The sequence below is a fragment of the Leptodactylus fuscus genome, chromosome 8 (genome assembly GCF_031893055.1).
Source record: "Leptodactylus fuscus isolate aLepFus1 chromosome 8, aLepFus1.hap2, whole genome shotgun sequence".
Lineage (NCBI taxonomy): Eukaryota > Metazoa > Chordata > Amphibia > Anura > Leptodactylidae > Leptodactylus > Leptodactylus fuscus.
In genome coordinates, this window is record NC_134272.1 from 15,464,206 (window position 1) to 15,484,118 (window position 19,913).

The window sequence follows — 19,913 nt, forward strand, 5'->3', positions numbered from 1 at the left end:
CACCTTACCAATATGGTGTATAGATAGATGTATACGGTATAGGACGGCACCTTACCAATATGGTGTATAGATAGATGTATACGGTATAGGACGGCACCTTACCAATATGGTGTATAGATTGATGTATACAGTATAGGATGACACCTTACCAATATGGTGTATAGATAGATGTATATGGTATAGGACGACACCTTACCAATATGGTGTATAGATAGATGTATACGGTATAGGACGGCACCTTACCAATATGGTGTATAGATAGATGTATACGATATAGGATGACACCTTACCAATATGGTGTATAGATAGCTGTATACGGTATAGGATGACACCTTACCAATATGGTGTATAGATTGATGTATACAGTATAGGATGACACCTTACCAATATGGTGTATAGATAGATGTATATGGTATAGGACGACACCTTACCAATATGGTGTATAGATAGATGTATACGGTATAGGACGGCACCTTACCAATATGGTGTATAGATAGATGTATACGATATAGGATGACACCTTACCAATATGGTGTATAGATAGCTGTATACGGTATAGGATGACACCTTACCAATATGGTGTATAGATAGATGTATACGGTATAACCAAATCTTAGAAGAACGTTCTCTCTGATCATGTACTGTTCGCTCTCCATCACATGAGAGATATCAGATTCTTCTCTCATGTCCTTGTCCAACTGAACTTCTGTATTTTATTTTCGGTGATGGCCAGTGAAGGTTAGGAGGGGTCAGCAGGGGGCATCCCATAGTCGTTCTTCTGCCGTCAGTGTGTTTAACCACTGAGTGTGCAGACCGTACTTGTAGGACACTAGTAGGACTACAGGATGTGAAAGGTCCATTATATTGAAGTGGGTGAGAATAGCGCCCCCTGTAACCAGTCAGATCATGGGAGTGATAACAGGGTAATAGAGCATATCGTAACCAATCAGATTACAGCAGTGTTCATGGGAAGATCTGTTGTGATCTAGGTGGGGATTGAACCAATCAGATCACAGAAATGGCTACTGCAGGAGATCTGTAATAAAGTAGACGGGGATAGAACACTCAGTAACCAATCAAGTCAGAGGAATGTTTACAGCTGGAGATCTGTGGATGAAGTAGGCGGGGACAGAACACTCAGTAACCAATCAAATCATTGGAGTGAGGAGATCTGTTGTGTTGGGCAGGGATCACACTCTAACCATGTTAATGTTAAGTGGCTGTGCTCAGTAGCGCCCCTTGTATTCCCAGGTTGGCCTGTACCCCTGTATTATTGGCTATGCCCCAGTATTGAGGCAATGGAATATACTCTGCAGCCCGAATTACTGCCTCACACACCTAGAAATAGACTGGGGCAACTATAGGATGTCTATGTAATGTGTTGTAGAGAAGGTGCAGATCGGTTCCTGCCTGACAGTTCTAGAACCTTCTGTCTGTCCCCACCCCCACCCCAGGGGCCCTGAACGGACTGTTAATAGTCGTGTTCCAGGTTCTGGGCACGTCTGGCGTACAGGGATCACTTATTACAGAGAGTACATTGTCTAATTATTGTCCTCATTATCCGATTATCATCTGATTGAATGTATATCACCGACCACTTACAGTAACACGGCCCCCGCAACGTAAGGGAAAAGACGAGCGGCTCGCCAATAGGCGCTTGTGTAATGGATTAATGCCGGCTAACCGCGCTCGGCCTCCGGGGACCCAGCACAGTTAGTCAATTAGCGCGGCCATGTAAATTTGTTCTTGTTTGCATAAATAAATCAAGGACCTGATAGGAGATGTATTAGGAAAATCAAGACGGAGCCCGCAGGAAAACCGCCAAGCTGTAATAACGCCGTACAAGATCTGTCGTGTATATGTCAGCGCAGACCCGGGTGCCACACATGTTACTTCATAAAAGTGTAAGGGTGTGACGGGATATGGTGACGCAGCGGTGCCAGGATCCGTTTTGGACATCCAACCGTCAGCCATTGCCAAGGATTGGGACACCCCCATTCACCTCAGATGGCTGGCCAGCCACAATGAAATTAGCAAGCTCGCCGACATCCATCTAATAGTGAAGTCAGAAGGACAGTCTTGGCCTAACACCGATCTTGACAGTGACATTAAAGGGGGTTTTCCAGAGCTCGCAAACTGATGACCTATCCTATGTGATCGGTAGGCGTCCGACACCCAGGACCACCACAGATCAGCTGGTCGAAGAGACCACAGGGTTCAAGGCGAGCATTGCGAATACTAAGCACAGCTCCACACATTGTATAGTGGATGTGGTGGGTATTACAGCTCAGCCCTATTTATTTAAATGGGGCTAAGCTACAGTTGTACCATGTGACTCATAAGTGTGATGTCATTGGTGCAGAGAAGAGGCCACAGTGCTTGAAACGGCTGATCAGCAGGTGTCTGACCCCCATCGATCACATTGGGTCAGTCATCAATATGCAAGTCCCAAAAAACCCTAATGTTTGCATTGTATGTGATCGGCATTGTGACCAACGTTAGAGACTGATTGTCCCAAATTTTAGTAGCCTCAACTTCAGCCGTATAGACATATTTTGGTATTGAGTTCCTTAAAGGGGTCCTCAACATTTGCAAACAAAAAAAATGGCTAAAAGGGGTAGAAGAAGTCCTGGTTTAGTTCCTGACAAACCCCACTGTTTCATCTCTGTCCATTGTAGTCTACAGACTGGTTGCCTATGGACTCTTTGGACTCTTTCAGATTTTTCTTTAAAATTTTGGTTAATTTCCCCTTTTTCGTTGACAACCTGCCCCTTCATCCTCACTTGACTTCTCCCCAGGCCGTCTCCCGGAACTATAACCTGTTTGTTTTTTCCGTTGACCTCACGCGATCCCAGCCGCCATCATTGCTCCGCTCCGCACACCAGCACTCTGTCAATTTCAATCTGCTTCTCCGTAACGTAAGACGTGGTCCTGCTGAGTGCGGAGAGCGAGCAGGTAAACAAGTCTCCGAGACCTTCCATATGAACAGCGGCCCTATAATTATGAGAAGTGGAGCGCGCGAGGACACTGCCGGCATGTACACGAGGGTTGTCAGAGTCTGTCAGCTGTGTCAGAGACATTAAGATGGTCCCATATCTTTAAGACATCACTAGTTGCTCAGGTAAGCTGCAAGGACCGGACCGCCACAGTATCATGACCACTGTATCCAAAGGTAGAACCTACAGTCCTATGAAAAAGTTTGGGCACCCCTATTAATCTTAATCATTTTTAGTTCTAAATATTTTGGTGTTTGCAACAGCCATTTCAGTTTGATATATCTAATAACTGATGGACACAGTAATATTTCAGGATTGAAATGAGGTTTATTGTACTAACAGAAAATGTGCAATATGCATTAAACCAAAATTTGACCGGTGCAAAAGTATGGGCACCTCAACAGAAAAGTGACATTAATATTTAGTACATCCTCCTTTTGCAGAGATAACAGCCTGTAGTCGCTTCCTGTAGCTTTTAATCAGTTCCTGGATCCTGGATGAAGGTATTTTGGACCATTCCTCTTTACAAAACAATTCAAGTTCAGTTAAGTTTGATGGTGGCCGAGCATGGACAGCCCGCTTCAAATCATCCCACAGATGTTCAATGATATTCAGGTCTGGGGACTGGGATGGCCATTCCAGAACATTGTAATTGTTCCTCTGCATGAATGCCTGAGTCGATTTGGAGCGGTGTTTTGGATCATTGTCTTGCTGAAATATCCATCCCCGGCGTAACTTCAACTTCGTCACTGATTCTTGAACATTATTCTCAAGAATCTGCTGATACTGAGTGGAATCCATGCGACTCTCAACTTTAACAAGATTCCCGGTGCCGGCATTGGCCACACAGCCCCAAAGCATGATGGAACCTCCACCAAATTTTACAATGGGTAGCAAGTGTTTTTCTTGGAATGCTGTTTGTTTTTTTGGACGCCATGCATAACGCCTTTTTGTATGACCAAACAACTCAATCTTTGTTTCATCAGTCCACAGGACCTTCTTCCAAAATGAAGCTGGCTTGTCCAAATGTGCTTTTTCATACCTCAGGCGACTCTGTTTGTGGCGTGCTTGCAGAAACGGCTTCTTACTCATCACTCTCCCATACAGCTTCTATTTGTGCAAAGTGCGCTGTATTGTTGACCGATGCACAGTGACACCATCTGCAGCAAGATGATGCTGCAGCTCTTTGGAGGTGGTCTGTGGATTGTCCTTGACTGTTCTCACCATTCTTCTTCTCTGCCTTTCTGATATTTTTCTTGGCCTGCCACTTCTGGGCTTAACAAGAACTGTCCCTGTGGTCTTCCATTTCCTTACTATGTTCCTCACAGTGGAAACTGACAGGTTAAATCTCTGAGACAACTTTTTGTATCCTTCCCCTGAACAACTATGTTGAACAATCTTTGTTTTCAGATCATTTGAGAGCGGGCTGTCCATGCTCGGCGACCATCAAACTTAACTGAACTTGAATTGTTTTGTAAAGAGGAATGGTCCAAAATACCTTCATCCAGGATCCAGGAACTGATTAAAAGCTACAGGAAGCGACTAGAGGCTGTTATCTTTGCAAAAGGAGGATGTACTAAATATTAATGTCACTTTTCTGTTGAGGTGCCCATATTTTTGCACCGGTCAAATTTTGGTTTAATGCATATTGTCCATTTTCTGTTAGTACAATAAACCTCATTTCAATCCTGAAATATTACTGTGTCCATCAGTTATTAGATATATCAAACTGAAATGGCTGCTGCAAACACCAAAATATTTAGAACTAAAAATGATTAAGATTAATAGGGGGGCCCAAACTTTTTCATAGGACTGTATATGGCCGCCATTACATCTTCTACTAGAGTCCACTATGCACGATGAGGGCTTTATCACTCAAAGCCTAGATAGATATTGCATTCAGGGCTATAGGAAAGCTGGGTGACAACCCCTGTAAGGTACTCAGGTACTACTTTTAGGTACTCAGGTACTACTTTTATTTTTGGAGAAGACTGAACCCCATCACCTTGTCAGTCCTTCTCGCCAGTTCCGGATGAGGGTGTTTTGTTTTGGGCTGTCAGGATAATACCGAGAACTGAATCCTATAATTTAAGGGGCGGATTCTGAACTCGTAGACCCATGAGTCAATCCTATCCCCATTATTTGTCCCAGGAAGCATGTCACAGATCATTGGGTTTTACCTGCCTGACCGTTGGCACCAGATTAGGACACGACCTCCATGACCGGGGACGTAGGGTGACCAGCAGAGTGACGGGTGTCATAATAGAAACCCTACAGATCCCATTGTAGGCAATGAAATGGATCCCTCGCTGGAGATGGGATCTTTGCATAGGCTCGGGCCCTCTCGTGACACTTCCTGGCAGTTCTGAGGAACAAGTAGAGCTGTGAATCCAAGTAGTGACGGATGCTCTGGAGTCTAAACTGAAATTGGAAAATGATAAAATCAGGTTTTGATTGGTGGGGTCCGTGTGGTGAGACTAAGATGCTGTCAGATCCCTTTGCTCGGCACGGCTGATCCTAGGAGATTGGTGGGGTCCTTGTGATGCGACTAAGATGCTGTCAGGTTCCTTTGCTCGGCACGGCTGATCCTAGGAGATTGGTGGGGTCCTTGTGATGCGACTAAGATGCTGTCAGGTTCCTTTGCTCGGCACGGCTGATCCTAGGAGATTGGTGGGGTCCTTGTGATGAGACTAAGATGATGTCAGGTTCCTTTGCTCGGCACGGATGATCCTAGGAGATTGGTGGGGTCCGTGTGGTGAGACTAAGATGCTGTCAGGTCCCTTTGCTCGGCACGGCTGATCCTAGGAGATTGGTGAGGTCCTTGTGATGAGACTAAGATGCTGTCAGGTCCCTTTGCTCGGCACGGCTGATCCTAGGAGATTGGTGGGGTCCTTGTGATGAGACTAAGATGCTGTCAGGTCCCTTTGCTCGGCACGGCTGATCCTAGGAGATTGGTGGGGTCCGTGTAATGAGACTAAGATGCTGTCAGATCCCTTTGCCCGGCACGGCTGATCCTAGGAGATTGGTGGGGTCCGTGTGATGAGACTAAGATGCTGTCAGATCCCTTTGCCCGGCACGACTGATCCTAGGAGATTGGTGGGGTCCGTGTGATGAGACTAAGATGCTGTCAGGTCCCTTTGCTCGGCACGGCTGATCCTAGGAGATTGGTGGGGTCCGTGTGGTGAGACTAAGATGCTGTCAGGTCCCTTTGCTCGGCACGGCTGATCCTAGGAGATTGGTGGGGTCCGTGTGATGAGACTAAGATGCTGTCAGGTCCCTTTGCTCGGCACGGCTGATCCTAGGAGACTGGTGGGGTCTTTGTGATGAGACTAAGATGCTGTCAGGTCCCTTTGCTCGGCACGGCTGATCCTAGGAGACTGGTGGGGTCCTTGTGATGAGACTAAGATGCTGTCAGGTCCCTTTGCTCGGCACGGCTGATCCTAGGAGACTGGTGGGGTCCGTGTGATGAGACTAAGATGCTGTCAGGTCCCTTTGCTTGGCACGGCTGATCCTAGGAGAGGGAATAGCGGTACAAGTGCTGATAGGGGGCCGTTCACACGGGAGATCCATTTTCCGTCACGGTTTTGCTCTCAGGCACATTGGGATTAATCCATTACGTTCTGGATGAAATCACAGGAGGATCGAGCAGGACACGTCCATCACTGCCACCCAATGACAACAAGAGTAGCCAGAATTTGGTGTCGATTTTGAAGGAGTATCGACCTCAAAATCAGCTCCTTGTGAACATACCCTCACACTTCGGCCCCTTCCTTTCAGTAATCGGCAGGGTTCCCGACACCCAGACCCTCACCGGTCAAAACTATTGACGTGAGAAGTTCTCTGAAGCTACAGACACTCTTCTAGTTGGCTGAGCCTTCACAACAACAAAAAAATGGAGTAAAAAAAAATTGACCTTTATCTATAATGAGATGAAAAACCCCAAAAAATAAAAATCTGAAATAAATATTGGCAAAATGTGACCGTGTGAAGCTAAAATTAGATGGAAACCGCCAGCCCATCCAGTACATTGAATCCTTGGAGGATATGAGAAGGTCATGTGGGCGGTAGTATGGCCTCACATCACAGTGGGTGGATACGGATCAGACGTGCACCTCATTATGGCGGATAAAATAACCGAAACGTCGGCTTTTGCCGACAGGCGTCAGATTTGTATCCAAGAAGGGGTTAAACCTGCAGATTCCTTTGAATTCGGCAGCCTTTTTTTTTTTTTTTATTTTACGTCCAGCTTTGGGTCACGGATGAAAGTTTGGCTCTTCTGTACTTCGACAGAGGAATGAGTAACGTCGAACACCGATTGTTCCCAGAAAAGATTATCCCTCGGGGGCGCGAGGAGAGAACAAGGGAAGGAGCTGGCTTTCTGTCATTTGATTCATAACCTCATTACCTGTGAAGGAGCGTTTTTTTTTTTTCCTTCACAGTCGGCAGAAGGATTCATCTTTCCTTAGAAATCCGGGCCTCTAAAAATACTCTGAATGCCAGACGTTCGATAAATGGCGATTCTTTGTCGCGATGCACGCAGCCGGCAGAGTGAGAACGTCCATATGTACAGCTGGCAAAGATGACGCTCGCCGATAATGGATGGGAATGGTTTTGTTTACTTCGCAGCTGTGGGTTTGTTACAGTTGTATCCATTGTGAGCTAAACCGTCTAGAATACATTATACCTTGCCCTGATACATTGTAGCAAAATACCAGGACAGGCCGATAGCTAAAGCACTGCCCAGACTGATACATAATAGCAGGACTAGACCAGGACTGTGTTAACCATTGTCTGGCTCACAGAGCTGGTGGTTCGTTTTTATGTATCAGTCTACAACGGCCCCATATTTTTTACAGATCCTCGTGTGGGCCACAGCATTGAGCCGCAAATATAGACCAGGTCCAATCCCAATGGTTTAGGATTTCCAGACTGGATGCAATAGTAACAAACCCTCAGCTGTGAGATTTGTTAGACCTGTACTGGTATTCACACTATATATGTGATTCTCTGTCTATGTTCATGATCCCCTGTCATGCCCCTCGCCCTCAGGCCCTATACTAGACATGACAAGATGTTTAATATGTGACATGTCATTCCAGAAAACCTGAAATCTAAAAATATTCAATTGGATGATTTCTGATGTCCTGGCGAGTCACCTGTCTGAGTGATGGTGGTATGGCGTCGTGACACTAAAACACAGACTTCTCTCTAGCAGAGCAGCAGCTAGAAATAAAAATAGCGATTACCGCTCATCTACTGTGATAAATAGTCCCTACAGCTCCATATCACAGACTCATACACCCTGCAACCCTGCAGTACAGACATTAATATTACCAGTCACCCTGAGGCTTCCAATGTGAGTAATCTGTGACCAGCACTCATTTATTATGGCAGAAAAATACCACCATGGTCTGCGGAGGTGCAGCAATATTTATCCTTTATAACCAATACAATACAATGCCACTAGAATATAACTACTATAATACTGCCCCCTATGTACAATAATATAACTACTATAATACTGCTCCTATGTACAAGAATATAACTACTATAATACTACTCCTATGTACAAGAATATAACTACTATAATACTGCTCCTATGTACAAGAATATAACTACTATAATACTGCCCCTATGTACAAGAATATAACTACTATAATACTGCCTCCTATGTACAAGAATATAACTACTATAATACTGCCCCTATGTACAAGAATATAACTACTATAATACTGCCTCCTATGTACAAGAATATAACTACTATAATACTGCCCCTATGTACAAGAATATAACTACTATAATACTACTCCTATGTACAAGAATATAACTACTATAATACTGCTCCTATGTACAAGAATATAACTACTATGATACTGCCCCTATGTACAAGAATATAACTATATAGAAAAGGATAGTAGGATCCGCTCGACCAGGTAAGTTAAAAAATAACTTTTAATCCGACATGGTTAAAAAACACACAAAAGTAAATAGATGTGAAATGACAAAAAAGAAGAAAAATGGTGATTAAAACCACATTCTGATAGCTCTAGCTGACGCGTTTCAAGACGCAGGGTCTCTTACTCATAGCTTTGCAAAGATAGCAAAGCTATGAGTAAGAGACCCTGCGTCTTGAAACGCGTCAGCTAGAGCTATCAGAATGTGGTTTTAATCACCATTTTTCTTCTTTTTTGTCATTTCACATCTATTTACTTTTGTGTGTTTTTTAACCATGTTGGATTAAAAGTTATTTTTTAACTTACCTGGTCGAGCGGATCCTACTATCCTTTTCTATATGCTTCAACTACAAAGTGCCTTAGTCAGAGGCCAGGATCGTGCACCCAGGAATTATAAGGACTTATCAAGCTAACTGGAGGTGGTGAGCTATATGCTTATTTTTCTTATCTAAGAATATAACTACTATAATACTACCTCCTATGTACAAGAATATAACTACTATAATACTGCCCCCTATGTACAAGAATATCCTATTAATATTATAAATGTGAAAGTTTGTGAGTTTGGATGTTTGTGGGTTTGTGTGTTCGGATGTTTGTTAGTCAATCACGCAAAAACCGCTTGACCGATTTGGCTGAAATTTTCCACAAACATAGTTAATACACCCCATTGCGCAATAGGCTACTTTTCGTCACAATAGCGCACATACGTTTTTCCCAGGACCCCCCACAAACCCCAAACTCACATCACTATCTCTGCAATCTCACACACTTTGGACCCCGATTTGGCTGAAATTTTCCACAAACATAGTCCCTACACTCAATTGCGCAATAGGCTACTTTTCGTCACAATAGCGCACATACGTTTTTCCCAGGACCCTTTGGATGTTCGGATGTTTGGCGGTCAATCACGCAAAAACCGCTCCACCGATTTGGCTGAAATTTTCCACAAACATAGTCCCTACACTCGATTGCGCAATAGTCTACTTTTCGTCACAATAGCGCACATACGTTTTTCCCAGGACCCTTTGGATGTTCGGATCTTTGGCGGTCAATCACGCAAAAACCGCTCCACCGATTTGGCTGAAATTTTCCACAAACATAGTCCCTACACTCGATTGCGCAATAGGCTACTTTTCGTCACAATAGCGCACATACGTTTTTCCCAGGACCCCCACAAAACCCAAACTCACATCACTATCTCTGCAATCTCACACACTTTGGACCATAGCAAGCCACAAAATTCATATTACCCCCTACAGCAGAGGTCAGCAACCCCTGGCACACATGCCAAGAGTGGCACTCCTGCCATATTTCACTGGCACGCCAGCAGCACAGGACCTGCAAGAGTTAAATGAAGTCCGAGTCTCTTCAGTGCTGTGCTAGAGCTGAGGCATAAGGACACTCCCCTTTGAGAGGGGTGCAGGAAACCCAGGGGGTGGAGCTTAATCGCTCAGGTCTCTGCCTGCTATAGTGATAGCTCCTGCCGAAGCTGCTAGCAAACTGAAAGTAAGAAACACACAGCTCCCTTCCTTTACTTCCTATTCTCATTAATGTCAGGCATGTGGGGTTATTAGTTTAGTGTTAGTAACTCCATGTGCCTCACATTAATAGGAATAAACCCCATCATGTCCCTCATATTAACCCCTGTGTGCCTCATATAAAGGTTACTAATATGTGAGACATGGAGGGACTAATAAAAGACCTCAGTAATGAAGATACTTAATTATTACCTCCAAGTCTCTCACATATCAGTAACTAGAGATGAGCGAGTACTGTTGGGATCAGCCGATCCGAACAGCACGCTCCATAGAAATGAATGGATGCACCTGGTACTTCCGCTTGGACGTAGCCAGCGCACTTAACCCCCCGCTTGCCGGCTACGTCCATTCATTTCTATGCGAGCGTGCTGTTCGGATCGGCTGATCCCAACAGTACTCGCTCATCTCTATCAGTAACTCTTACACTGGGGTTAATGTGAGGGACATGATGGGGTTAATTGCTATTAATAAGAGGCGCATGGAGTTACTAAACTGTCATGCACAGGGCCAGACTTTATGTTGCTTACTCAAGAGTATCCTGTGCCCAAATCTTACATGTACTGGCGGAAAATAACAAATCATACAATGTCGTATATCGAAGTATATTAACCTGAAATACCTCTGTCCCAAAGTCACTATGTACAGTTTATACCAACACCGTATAGCGGCTGAAATACAAATTACATTCATCACAAAAGTCTCATGTGTTCTCAGAATTACAGCAACAACAAGATACACAGTTACATTTTATATCCCATCCCTTATACACAGTACGAAAACCTTACCCGCGCATGTATATACACACTTCTACAATCACCGCAGACGAAGTCGCGGGTACCAGCTAGTAACTACTATAATACTACTCCTATGTACAAGAATATAACTACTATAATACTGCTCCTATGTACAGGAATATAACTACTATAATACTGCTCCTATGTACAAGAATATAACTACTATAATACTGCTCCTATGTACAAGAATATAACTACTATAATACTACCTCCTATGTACAAGAATATAACTACTATAATACTACTCCTATGTACAAGAATATAACTACTATAATACTACTCCTATGTACAAGAATATAACTACTATAATACTGCTCCTATGTACAAGAATATAACTACTATAATACTGCTCCTATGTACAAGAATATAACTACTATAATACTGCTCCTATGTACAAGAATATAACTACTATAATACTGCTCCTATGTACAAGAATATAACTACTATAATACTGCTCCTATGTACAAGAATATAACTACTATAATACTGCTCCTATGTACAAGAATATAACTACTATAATACTGCCCCCTAAGTACAAGAATATAACTACTATAATACTGCTCCTATGTACAAGAATATAACTACTATAATACTACCTCCTATGTACAAGAATATAACTACTATAATACTACTCCTATGTACAAGAATATAACTACTATAATACTACTCCTATGTACAAGAATATAACTACTATAATACTGCTCCTATGTACAAGAATATAACTACTATAATACTGCTCCTATGTACAAGAATATAACTACTATAATACTGCTCCTATGTACAAGAATATAACTACTATAATACTACTCCTATGTACAAGAATATAACTACTATAATACTACTCCTATGTACAAGAATATAACTACTATAATACTGCTCCTATGTACAAGAATATAACTACTATAATACTGCCCCCTATGTACAAGAATATAACTACTATAATACTGCTCCTATGTACAAGAATATAACTACTATAATACTGCCCCCTATGTACAAGAATATAACTACTATAATCCTGCCCCTATGTACAAGAATATAACTACTATAATACTACTCCTATGTACAAGAATATAACTACTATAATACTACCTCCTATGTACAAGAATATAACTACTATAATACTGCTCCTATGTACAAGAATATAACTACTACAATACTGCTCCTATGTATAAGAATATAACTACTATAATACTACTCCTATGTACAAGAATATAACTACTATAATACTACTCCTATGTACAAGAATATAACTACTATAATACTACTCCTATGTACAAGAATATAACTACTATAATACTGCTCCTATGTACAAGAATATAACTACTACAATACTGCTCCTATGTACAAGAATATAACTACTATAATACTGCTCCTATGTACAAGAATATAACTACTATAATACTACTCCTATGTACAAGAATATAACTACTATAATACTACTCCTATGTACAAGAATATAACTACTATAATACTGCTCCTATGTACAAGAATATAACTACTATAATACTGCCCCCTATGTACAAGAATATAACTACTATAATACTGCTCCTATGTACAAGAATATAACTACTATAATCCTGCCCCTATGTACAAGAATATAACTACTATAATACTACCCCTATGTACAAGAATATAACTACTATTAGGGAGCCTTCACACGATGTAACGCTGCGCTCATTGTGATTGTAAAAACACGTTCAGAATGAGCGCGTAAAAAGCAGCTCCCTTTGACTTGAATGGGTGCCTGCATACGTGCGCTCCCCATTGAAATCAATGGGAGGCTTTTGTCCCTATGCTTTCAATGTGATACGCACGTATGCTGGCACCCATTCAAGTCAAAGGGAGCTGCTTTTTACGCGCTCATTCTGAACGTGTTTTTACGATCACAATGAGCGCAGCGTTACATCGTGTGAAGGCTCCCTAATACTGCCCCCTATGTGCAAGAATCTGGATCTGTTGTGTTGTATACTTCTATACATTTTTTTACACTAAGGCTATGTTCCCATCTACATCTGAGTCTCCATCACAGTTTCTGCTACAATGATCATACCTGACTGTTCTTATATCTATTCGCTCAGGTAATATCCGCGTACATCGGACGTCCCCCGTTACATTACACCCTTATCTGTACATATTTGGGGCTCCTCTTCTGCATCTCTTACATTCTTGTATATTTCTGTTTTATTTTAGGAACTCCAGCCCGGCCGGTCTTGTCCTGACAGCCATAGTCGCCCTGTGCTACAAAGTCGCCATCTTGTTTGAGGGGTAGGTGGTCTCCTTTCTTGCTGTATGGACACTCATGCCTCTTTTTACCCATAACTGCGGCACTATTTCTACCCACTTTCAAGTACTCACTTATGCCTTCTATGCTAATCTATGGCACTGCTCATGAATTAAACACCGGCACTACAGTAAGGACTGACACATCCATAGGCAGAGCAATAGGAAAAGCATAAGAAATGTCATGAGACAATACATATATTCTGTAGGATTCCTTTATTCCATCCTTAGTGGGACCAGACCAGATTATCAGATAATTGGATGCCAGATTAAAGAATTTTCACTATTTTTTTGAATTTAGGATTGGCCAAAAACTACAGACAACATAATTGGACATTGTTGTGACTGCGTGAATGATTAAGCCTATTAAGAAAGCGTTTGCACCCCAAATACGGCTATTCACTCAGCTTTCCGGGATCCTGATCAGCACGTCTGCCTAGTCAAATAGCAATGTAACCTGGAGAATAAATAGTCAGTTTTCTGTTCAGGAGTCTGACTAAGCTGGGTGAGACCCCTTGCACTATGCAAGGACTGAGTTAATAGTTGTCACCCAGCTTTCCCAAGTAGAGATGTAACAGAGCAGAGGGGAAGTCCCTCGTTTTTAGGGTGCGACTCTGTTGTTTCAGCCACCATATTGGCGGCCACACACGTGCGTCTAGTACGGACATCTCCGCACCTGATAACACAGGAAGCAGCCAGGACATTACCAGACAAGCGAGGCAGCGATGGTCACTGGGGCGTAATAAGTATCCGCGCCCAGAGGCCGCGCCGCAGGCTCAGTAATGGCGTCCGCCGCACACACAGACCTGGCAGCGCTGTCTGTCACCGGGCTCCATAAGGTCACAGCTAATGAAGGATAATAGAGAGTCCACCTGGGACATCAGGCCGGAGCGGTGCCAGTAACGTTCCGCTCCAGCGCGTCCACAGTCAGAATTAATGCCACTCGAGGCGGGCGCTGGATAACCCAGGGTGGCCCTTACCCAAGGACGGAGGGGGGGGCATGGGGGTCCTAGAGGTTACAGCTGCTGGGAAGTAATAATAATCCAGGAGATCTTCAGTTATCTCATTCTTGGAAAGCTGGGTGACATTCAGTTTATGACTCCTTTATTGAGGGTGGAGGTGCCCTTTAAGGTTGCCCTAATATATTAATAGTTGCTTTTTTCTCTCATTTTAAGGCCATTTACCGAGAAGATTTACAAGAACAAAGATAAAAAGAAAATCCGCTAAACGCCGCCATTACCTGTGAGCGGGGCAGGGGGGTCTTATTGTTCTATACGTCATACGGTCCGCAGGCGGCCATTGTGTTCTGCATACAGTATTTAATAGTCAAAGCCTCAGAGAAGTAAAAATCTCCCCGAGGCACCAAGTACCTCCTACCTCACGGCCGTCCTAGCTACATCAAATATGGCCGCCTGCTGATTGTAGAGTTTACAATGAGAACACATTACTATTCAGGGACCACGGGGAGGACATTGTGTCCGGCTTTATGTGTTTTACAGACCTGGAAGAGTCACAAAAATAAAGTTTAAAAAAAAAAATCTTGTTCTTGGTCATTGAGGAGAGAAGGAAGAAATGATATTCCGTCTGCTGATCATCTAATTCACATGGAGACATTCCTGGCTAATTAGAGTAATGTTCCCCGAGCAGCACATTGTGTCAGGTAATTATACCGCAACGCGCTGCTCTGCAAGGGAAAATAAGACCAATGGTAATTGTCCTGTGTAATTGTCGGAACAGCAAGAGGTATGGCACAGCGCCCGCTGCCCAATCCTACTGACTGACTAATACTAATGCAGAGACTGAGAGATAGATAGATAGATAGATAGATAGATAGATAGATAGATAGGAGATAGATAGATAGATAGATAGATAGATAGATAGATAGATAGATAGATAGATAGATAGATATGAGCGATAGATAGGAGATCGATAGATAGATAGGAAATAGATAGATAGATAGATTAGATAGATAGATAGATAGATAGATAGATAGATAGATATGAGAGATAGATATGAGAGATAGATAGATAGATAGATAGATATGAGAGATAGATATGAGAGATAGATAGATAGATAGATAGATAGATAGATAGATAGATAGATAGATAGATATGAGAGATAGATAGGAGATCGATAGGAGATCGATAGATAGATAGGAAATAGATAGATAGATAGATAGATAGATAGATAGATAGATATGAGAGATATGAGAGATAGATATGAGAGATAGATAGATAGATAGATAGATAGATAGATAGATAGGAGATAGATAGATAGATAGATAGATAGATAGATAGATAGATAGATAGATAGATAGATAGATAGATAGATAGGAGATATAGATAGATAGATAGATAGATAGATAGATAGATAGATAGATAGATAGATAGATAGATAGATAGATAGATAGATAGATATGAGAGATAGATAGGAGACCGATAGATAGATAGGAGATAGATAGATAGATAGATAGATAGATAGATAGATAGATAGATAGATAGATAGATATGAGAGATAGATAGATAGATAGATAGATAGATAGATAGATAGATAGATAGATAGATAGATAGGAGATAGATAGATAGATAAATAGATAGATAGATAGGAGATAGATAGATAGATGATAGATAGATAGATAGATAGATAGATAGATAGATAGATAGGAGATAGATAGATAGATAGATAGATAGATAGATAGATAGAAGAGATAGATAGATATGAGAGATAGATAGATATGAGAGATAGATAGATAGATAGATAGATAGATAGGAGATAGATAGATAGATAGATAGATAGATAGATAGGAGATAGATATTAGATAGATAGATAGATAGATAGATAGATAGATAGATAGATAGGAGATAGATATTAGATAGATAGATAGATAGATAGATAGATAGATAGATAGGAGATCGATAGATAGATAGATAGATAGATAGATAGATAGATAGATAGATAGATAGGAGATAGATATTAGATAGATAGATAGATAGATAGGAGATAGATAGATAGATAGATAGATAGATAGATAGATAGATAGATGGAGTTACCATGTCCACCCTCTAGACACAGGGGGCACCTACATTACACCCCCTTATCTCTAGCCGGAACATTTCCAGGGTCTCATTCGAACAAACTTTGTTGTCACAGCGTCCATGTCCAGCCATTGACAATCAGGCACTGTCGCCTTCATATGCAGTGGTGTTGTGAACAAGATATCTGGACTATACAGACTGGGCCGTATCCTCTATAGTGATGAATCAGGATCTGATAGTGGCCCAGCTGTAACATCTGGGGATAAATGTGCCGTGGAATACCATACAGAACCCGTATACCTCTATGTCGTGCCGTATATCATCCTGTATCCAAGCTATAGGTGCCATCAGGGTCCTAGAGCCTGCACTCAGTTTTCCCCAATAGCCTTCTCCTTTGGCTGTAATATTGTCATCACCTCCATAGATCACCATTACATCGCACTGAGGAACTTCACCAGGACAGGAACCAATTCTCAGTGCCCATGATAGGTGGGGGGCTGCACATCTGTATATAGCCTGTACATCTGTATATAGCCTGCACAGTGCAGTCTGACCATGAACGTGCTGTACAAGCATCATTGTCTAACCCAATATAACGTCCAGTGCCGGAGCTGTATGTGACTGAGGTACCGGCTGTGAGTCACGCTCCGTTCTTTATTATGACTGTTTATACCGCTATAAATGTTCTGTAACCTGCAGGATGAATCTGGTTTATATGACCGCAGCCTGACAGGAGAGCACAACGTTGTCAGAGACTCTCTGTGTTTGCTGTAAGCAGAGATAAAGGACGGAGAGCTGAGATATAAGTGATAAATGCAGAATATTCTAGAAAACCAAAAGTGACCCTGTGCTTCATAATAACAGATGTACCAATAATACAAAGTACCGTACCCAGTGCACTAATAGTTCATCATGTATCCGATTCTCAGTACCCTTTTTATTGCTGCAAAATGGTCTCTAACATGTCACACGGCTCTATTCACACTGTGCTCTGGAATTCAAGACCCTACCCCTACTAACAACTGCTCCATCCAGATAGCTACATGACATAGGGGGCAGTATTATAGTAGTTATATTCTTGTACATAGGAGCAGTATTATAATAGTTATATTCTTGTACATAGGAGGCAGTATTATAGTAGTTATATTCTTGTACATTGGGGGCAGTATTATAGTAGTTATATTCTTGTACATAGGAGTAGTATTATAGTAGTTATATTCTTGTACATAGGAGCAGTATTATAGTAGTTATATTCTTGTACATAGGAGTAGTATTATAGTAGTTATATTCTTGCACATAGGAGTAGTATTATAGTAGTTATATTCTTGTACATAGGGGGCAGTATTATAGTAGTTATATTCTTGTACATAGGAGGTAGTATTATAGTAGTTATATTCTTGTACGTAGGAGGTAGTATTATAGTAGTTATATTCCTGTACATAGGTGGCAGTATTATAGTAGTTATATTCCTGTACATAGAAGCAGTATTATAGTAGTTATATTCTTGTATATAGGAGGCAGTATTATAGTAGTTATATTCTTGTACATAGGGGGCAGTATTATAGTAGTTATATTCTTGTACATAGGAGCAGTATTATAGTAGTTATATTCTTGTACATAGGAGCAGTATTATAGTAGTTATATCTTGTACATAGGAGGCAGTATTATAGTAGTTATATTCTTGTACATAGGAGTAGTATTATAGTAGTTATATTCTTGTACATAGTAGTATTATAGTAGTTATATTCTTGTACATAGGGGCAGTATTATAGTAGTTATATTCTTGTACATAGGAGCAGTATTATAGTAGTTATATTCTTGTACATAGGAGTAGTATTATAGTAGTTATATTCTTGTACATAGGAGCAGTATTATAGTAGTTATATTCTTGTACATAGGAGCAGTATTATAGTAGTTATATCTTGTACATAGGAGCAGTATTATAGTAGTTATATCCTTGTACATAGGAGCAGTATTATAGTAGTTATATTCCTGTATATAGGAGGCAGTATTATAGTAGTTATATTCTTGTACATAGGAGTAGTATTATAGTAGTTATATTCTTGTACATAGGAGCAGTATTATAGTAGTTATATCCTTGTACATAGGAGCAGTATTATAGTAGTTATATTCCTGTATATAGGAGGCAGTATTATAGTAGTTATATTCTTGTACATAGGAGTAGTATTATAGTAGTTATATTCTTGTACATAGGAGCAGTATTATAGTAGTTATATCTTGTACATAGGAGCAGTATTATAGTAGTTATATTCTTGTACATAGGAGCAGTATTATAGTAGTTATATCTTGTACATAGGAGCAGTATAGTAAGTATATGATAAGTAGTAATAGTGTTTATTTGCTCTCGCTCTGCATTTCCTTATAACTTACGGGATCTTGGTGTATTTAATATAAATGACTTTCCTTCCTTGTAACTCTGATTTTTCTGGCACATTCAGTGTTGGATCCGGTTTCAGTATCATGTACAGGCAACACGTGGGTGATGCAGTCTTGGCAGCGTTGCCGTCCTGGGACCTTCTTTCATTATTTATATTTTATTCTCGGTAGGAGATTTTTTTTTTTTGTTTATCCATGAAGTAAGCCATGTGCAGGAAGGTTCTGTGAAGTCAGAGCTGAAGGCCTTCTGAGATGTGAGGGTCACGTCTTCTTTACTGACTATATCTGATCTATTGTATAGGATGTGTTTATTGTGTATCAGGACCCTCTGAGGGTCCGGAGTAGTATCTGGGACGACTGGGCATCTTCATCTTTCCTGAGAATTCCTTATGTCTCAGAAGGCTGACGGTCGTACGACATACCAGAGCGCTGACTACAAGGACTCCGGCTTACCCAGGGCCATTTCTAAGTAACAGCCTTTGCTTTTCTGCACATCAGCAGATTGGTACAATACATATTAACCACTTCTAGTTCAGGGGGTTCACATAGTTTTGAACACATAGGGACTTTACTGATGACCCCTACCACCTTAGCCTCACGTTCACGGTAATGTTTACACACAGCTTCTTAAGAATGGCTTCAAAGCCGAGACCAAAGGAGCCCATAGACCAGGAATGTGCCAAGTCCTTACTAAGACGGCGGCCATTTATTTACAAGGTCACAAGGGGCTGAGAGCCAACGTGCAGGAGGAGAGTGGTCACCTCTGATCGGCTCCGCACGTGATCACTGTTGGGGAGGTGCGAGCTGTTTACAAGCTGAAGGAGTCCACTGTCTTGTTTACAAACTACAGGGATATATTCTGTGGGAAATATGTGCAAATGGACAGGAGCGATTCCCCCGGGGTCAAGGCTGGAAC

At 41.5% G+C, this 19,913-nt stretch overlaps 1 protein-coding gene across 1 annotated transcript in view; it reads left to right on the top strand.

The window, feature by feature from the left end:
* The window catches only part of PEMT (phosphatidylethanolamine N-methyltransferase), a 77,006-nt gene extending 61,975 nt beyond the window's left edge, over nucleotides 1-15,031 (top strand). Inside the window, exons 6-7 of the mRNA XM_075285230.1 lie at nucleotides 13,476-13,550; nucleotides 14,741-15,031. Coding sequence (XP_075141331.1) covers nucleotides 13,476-13,550; nucleotides 14,741-14,792 — 127 coding nt within the window. The 3' untranslated portion in view covers nucleotides 14,793-15,031. The remainder of the gene's footprint in view (nucleotides 1-13,475; nucleotides 13,551-14,740) is intronic.
* The last annotated feature ends 4,882 nt before the right edge of the window (nucleotides 15,032-19,913 follow it).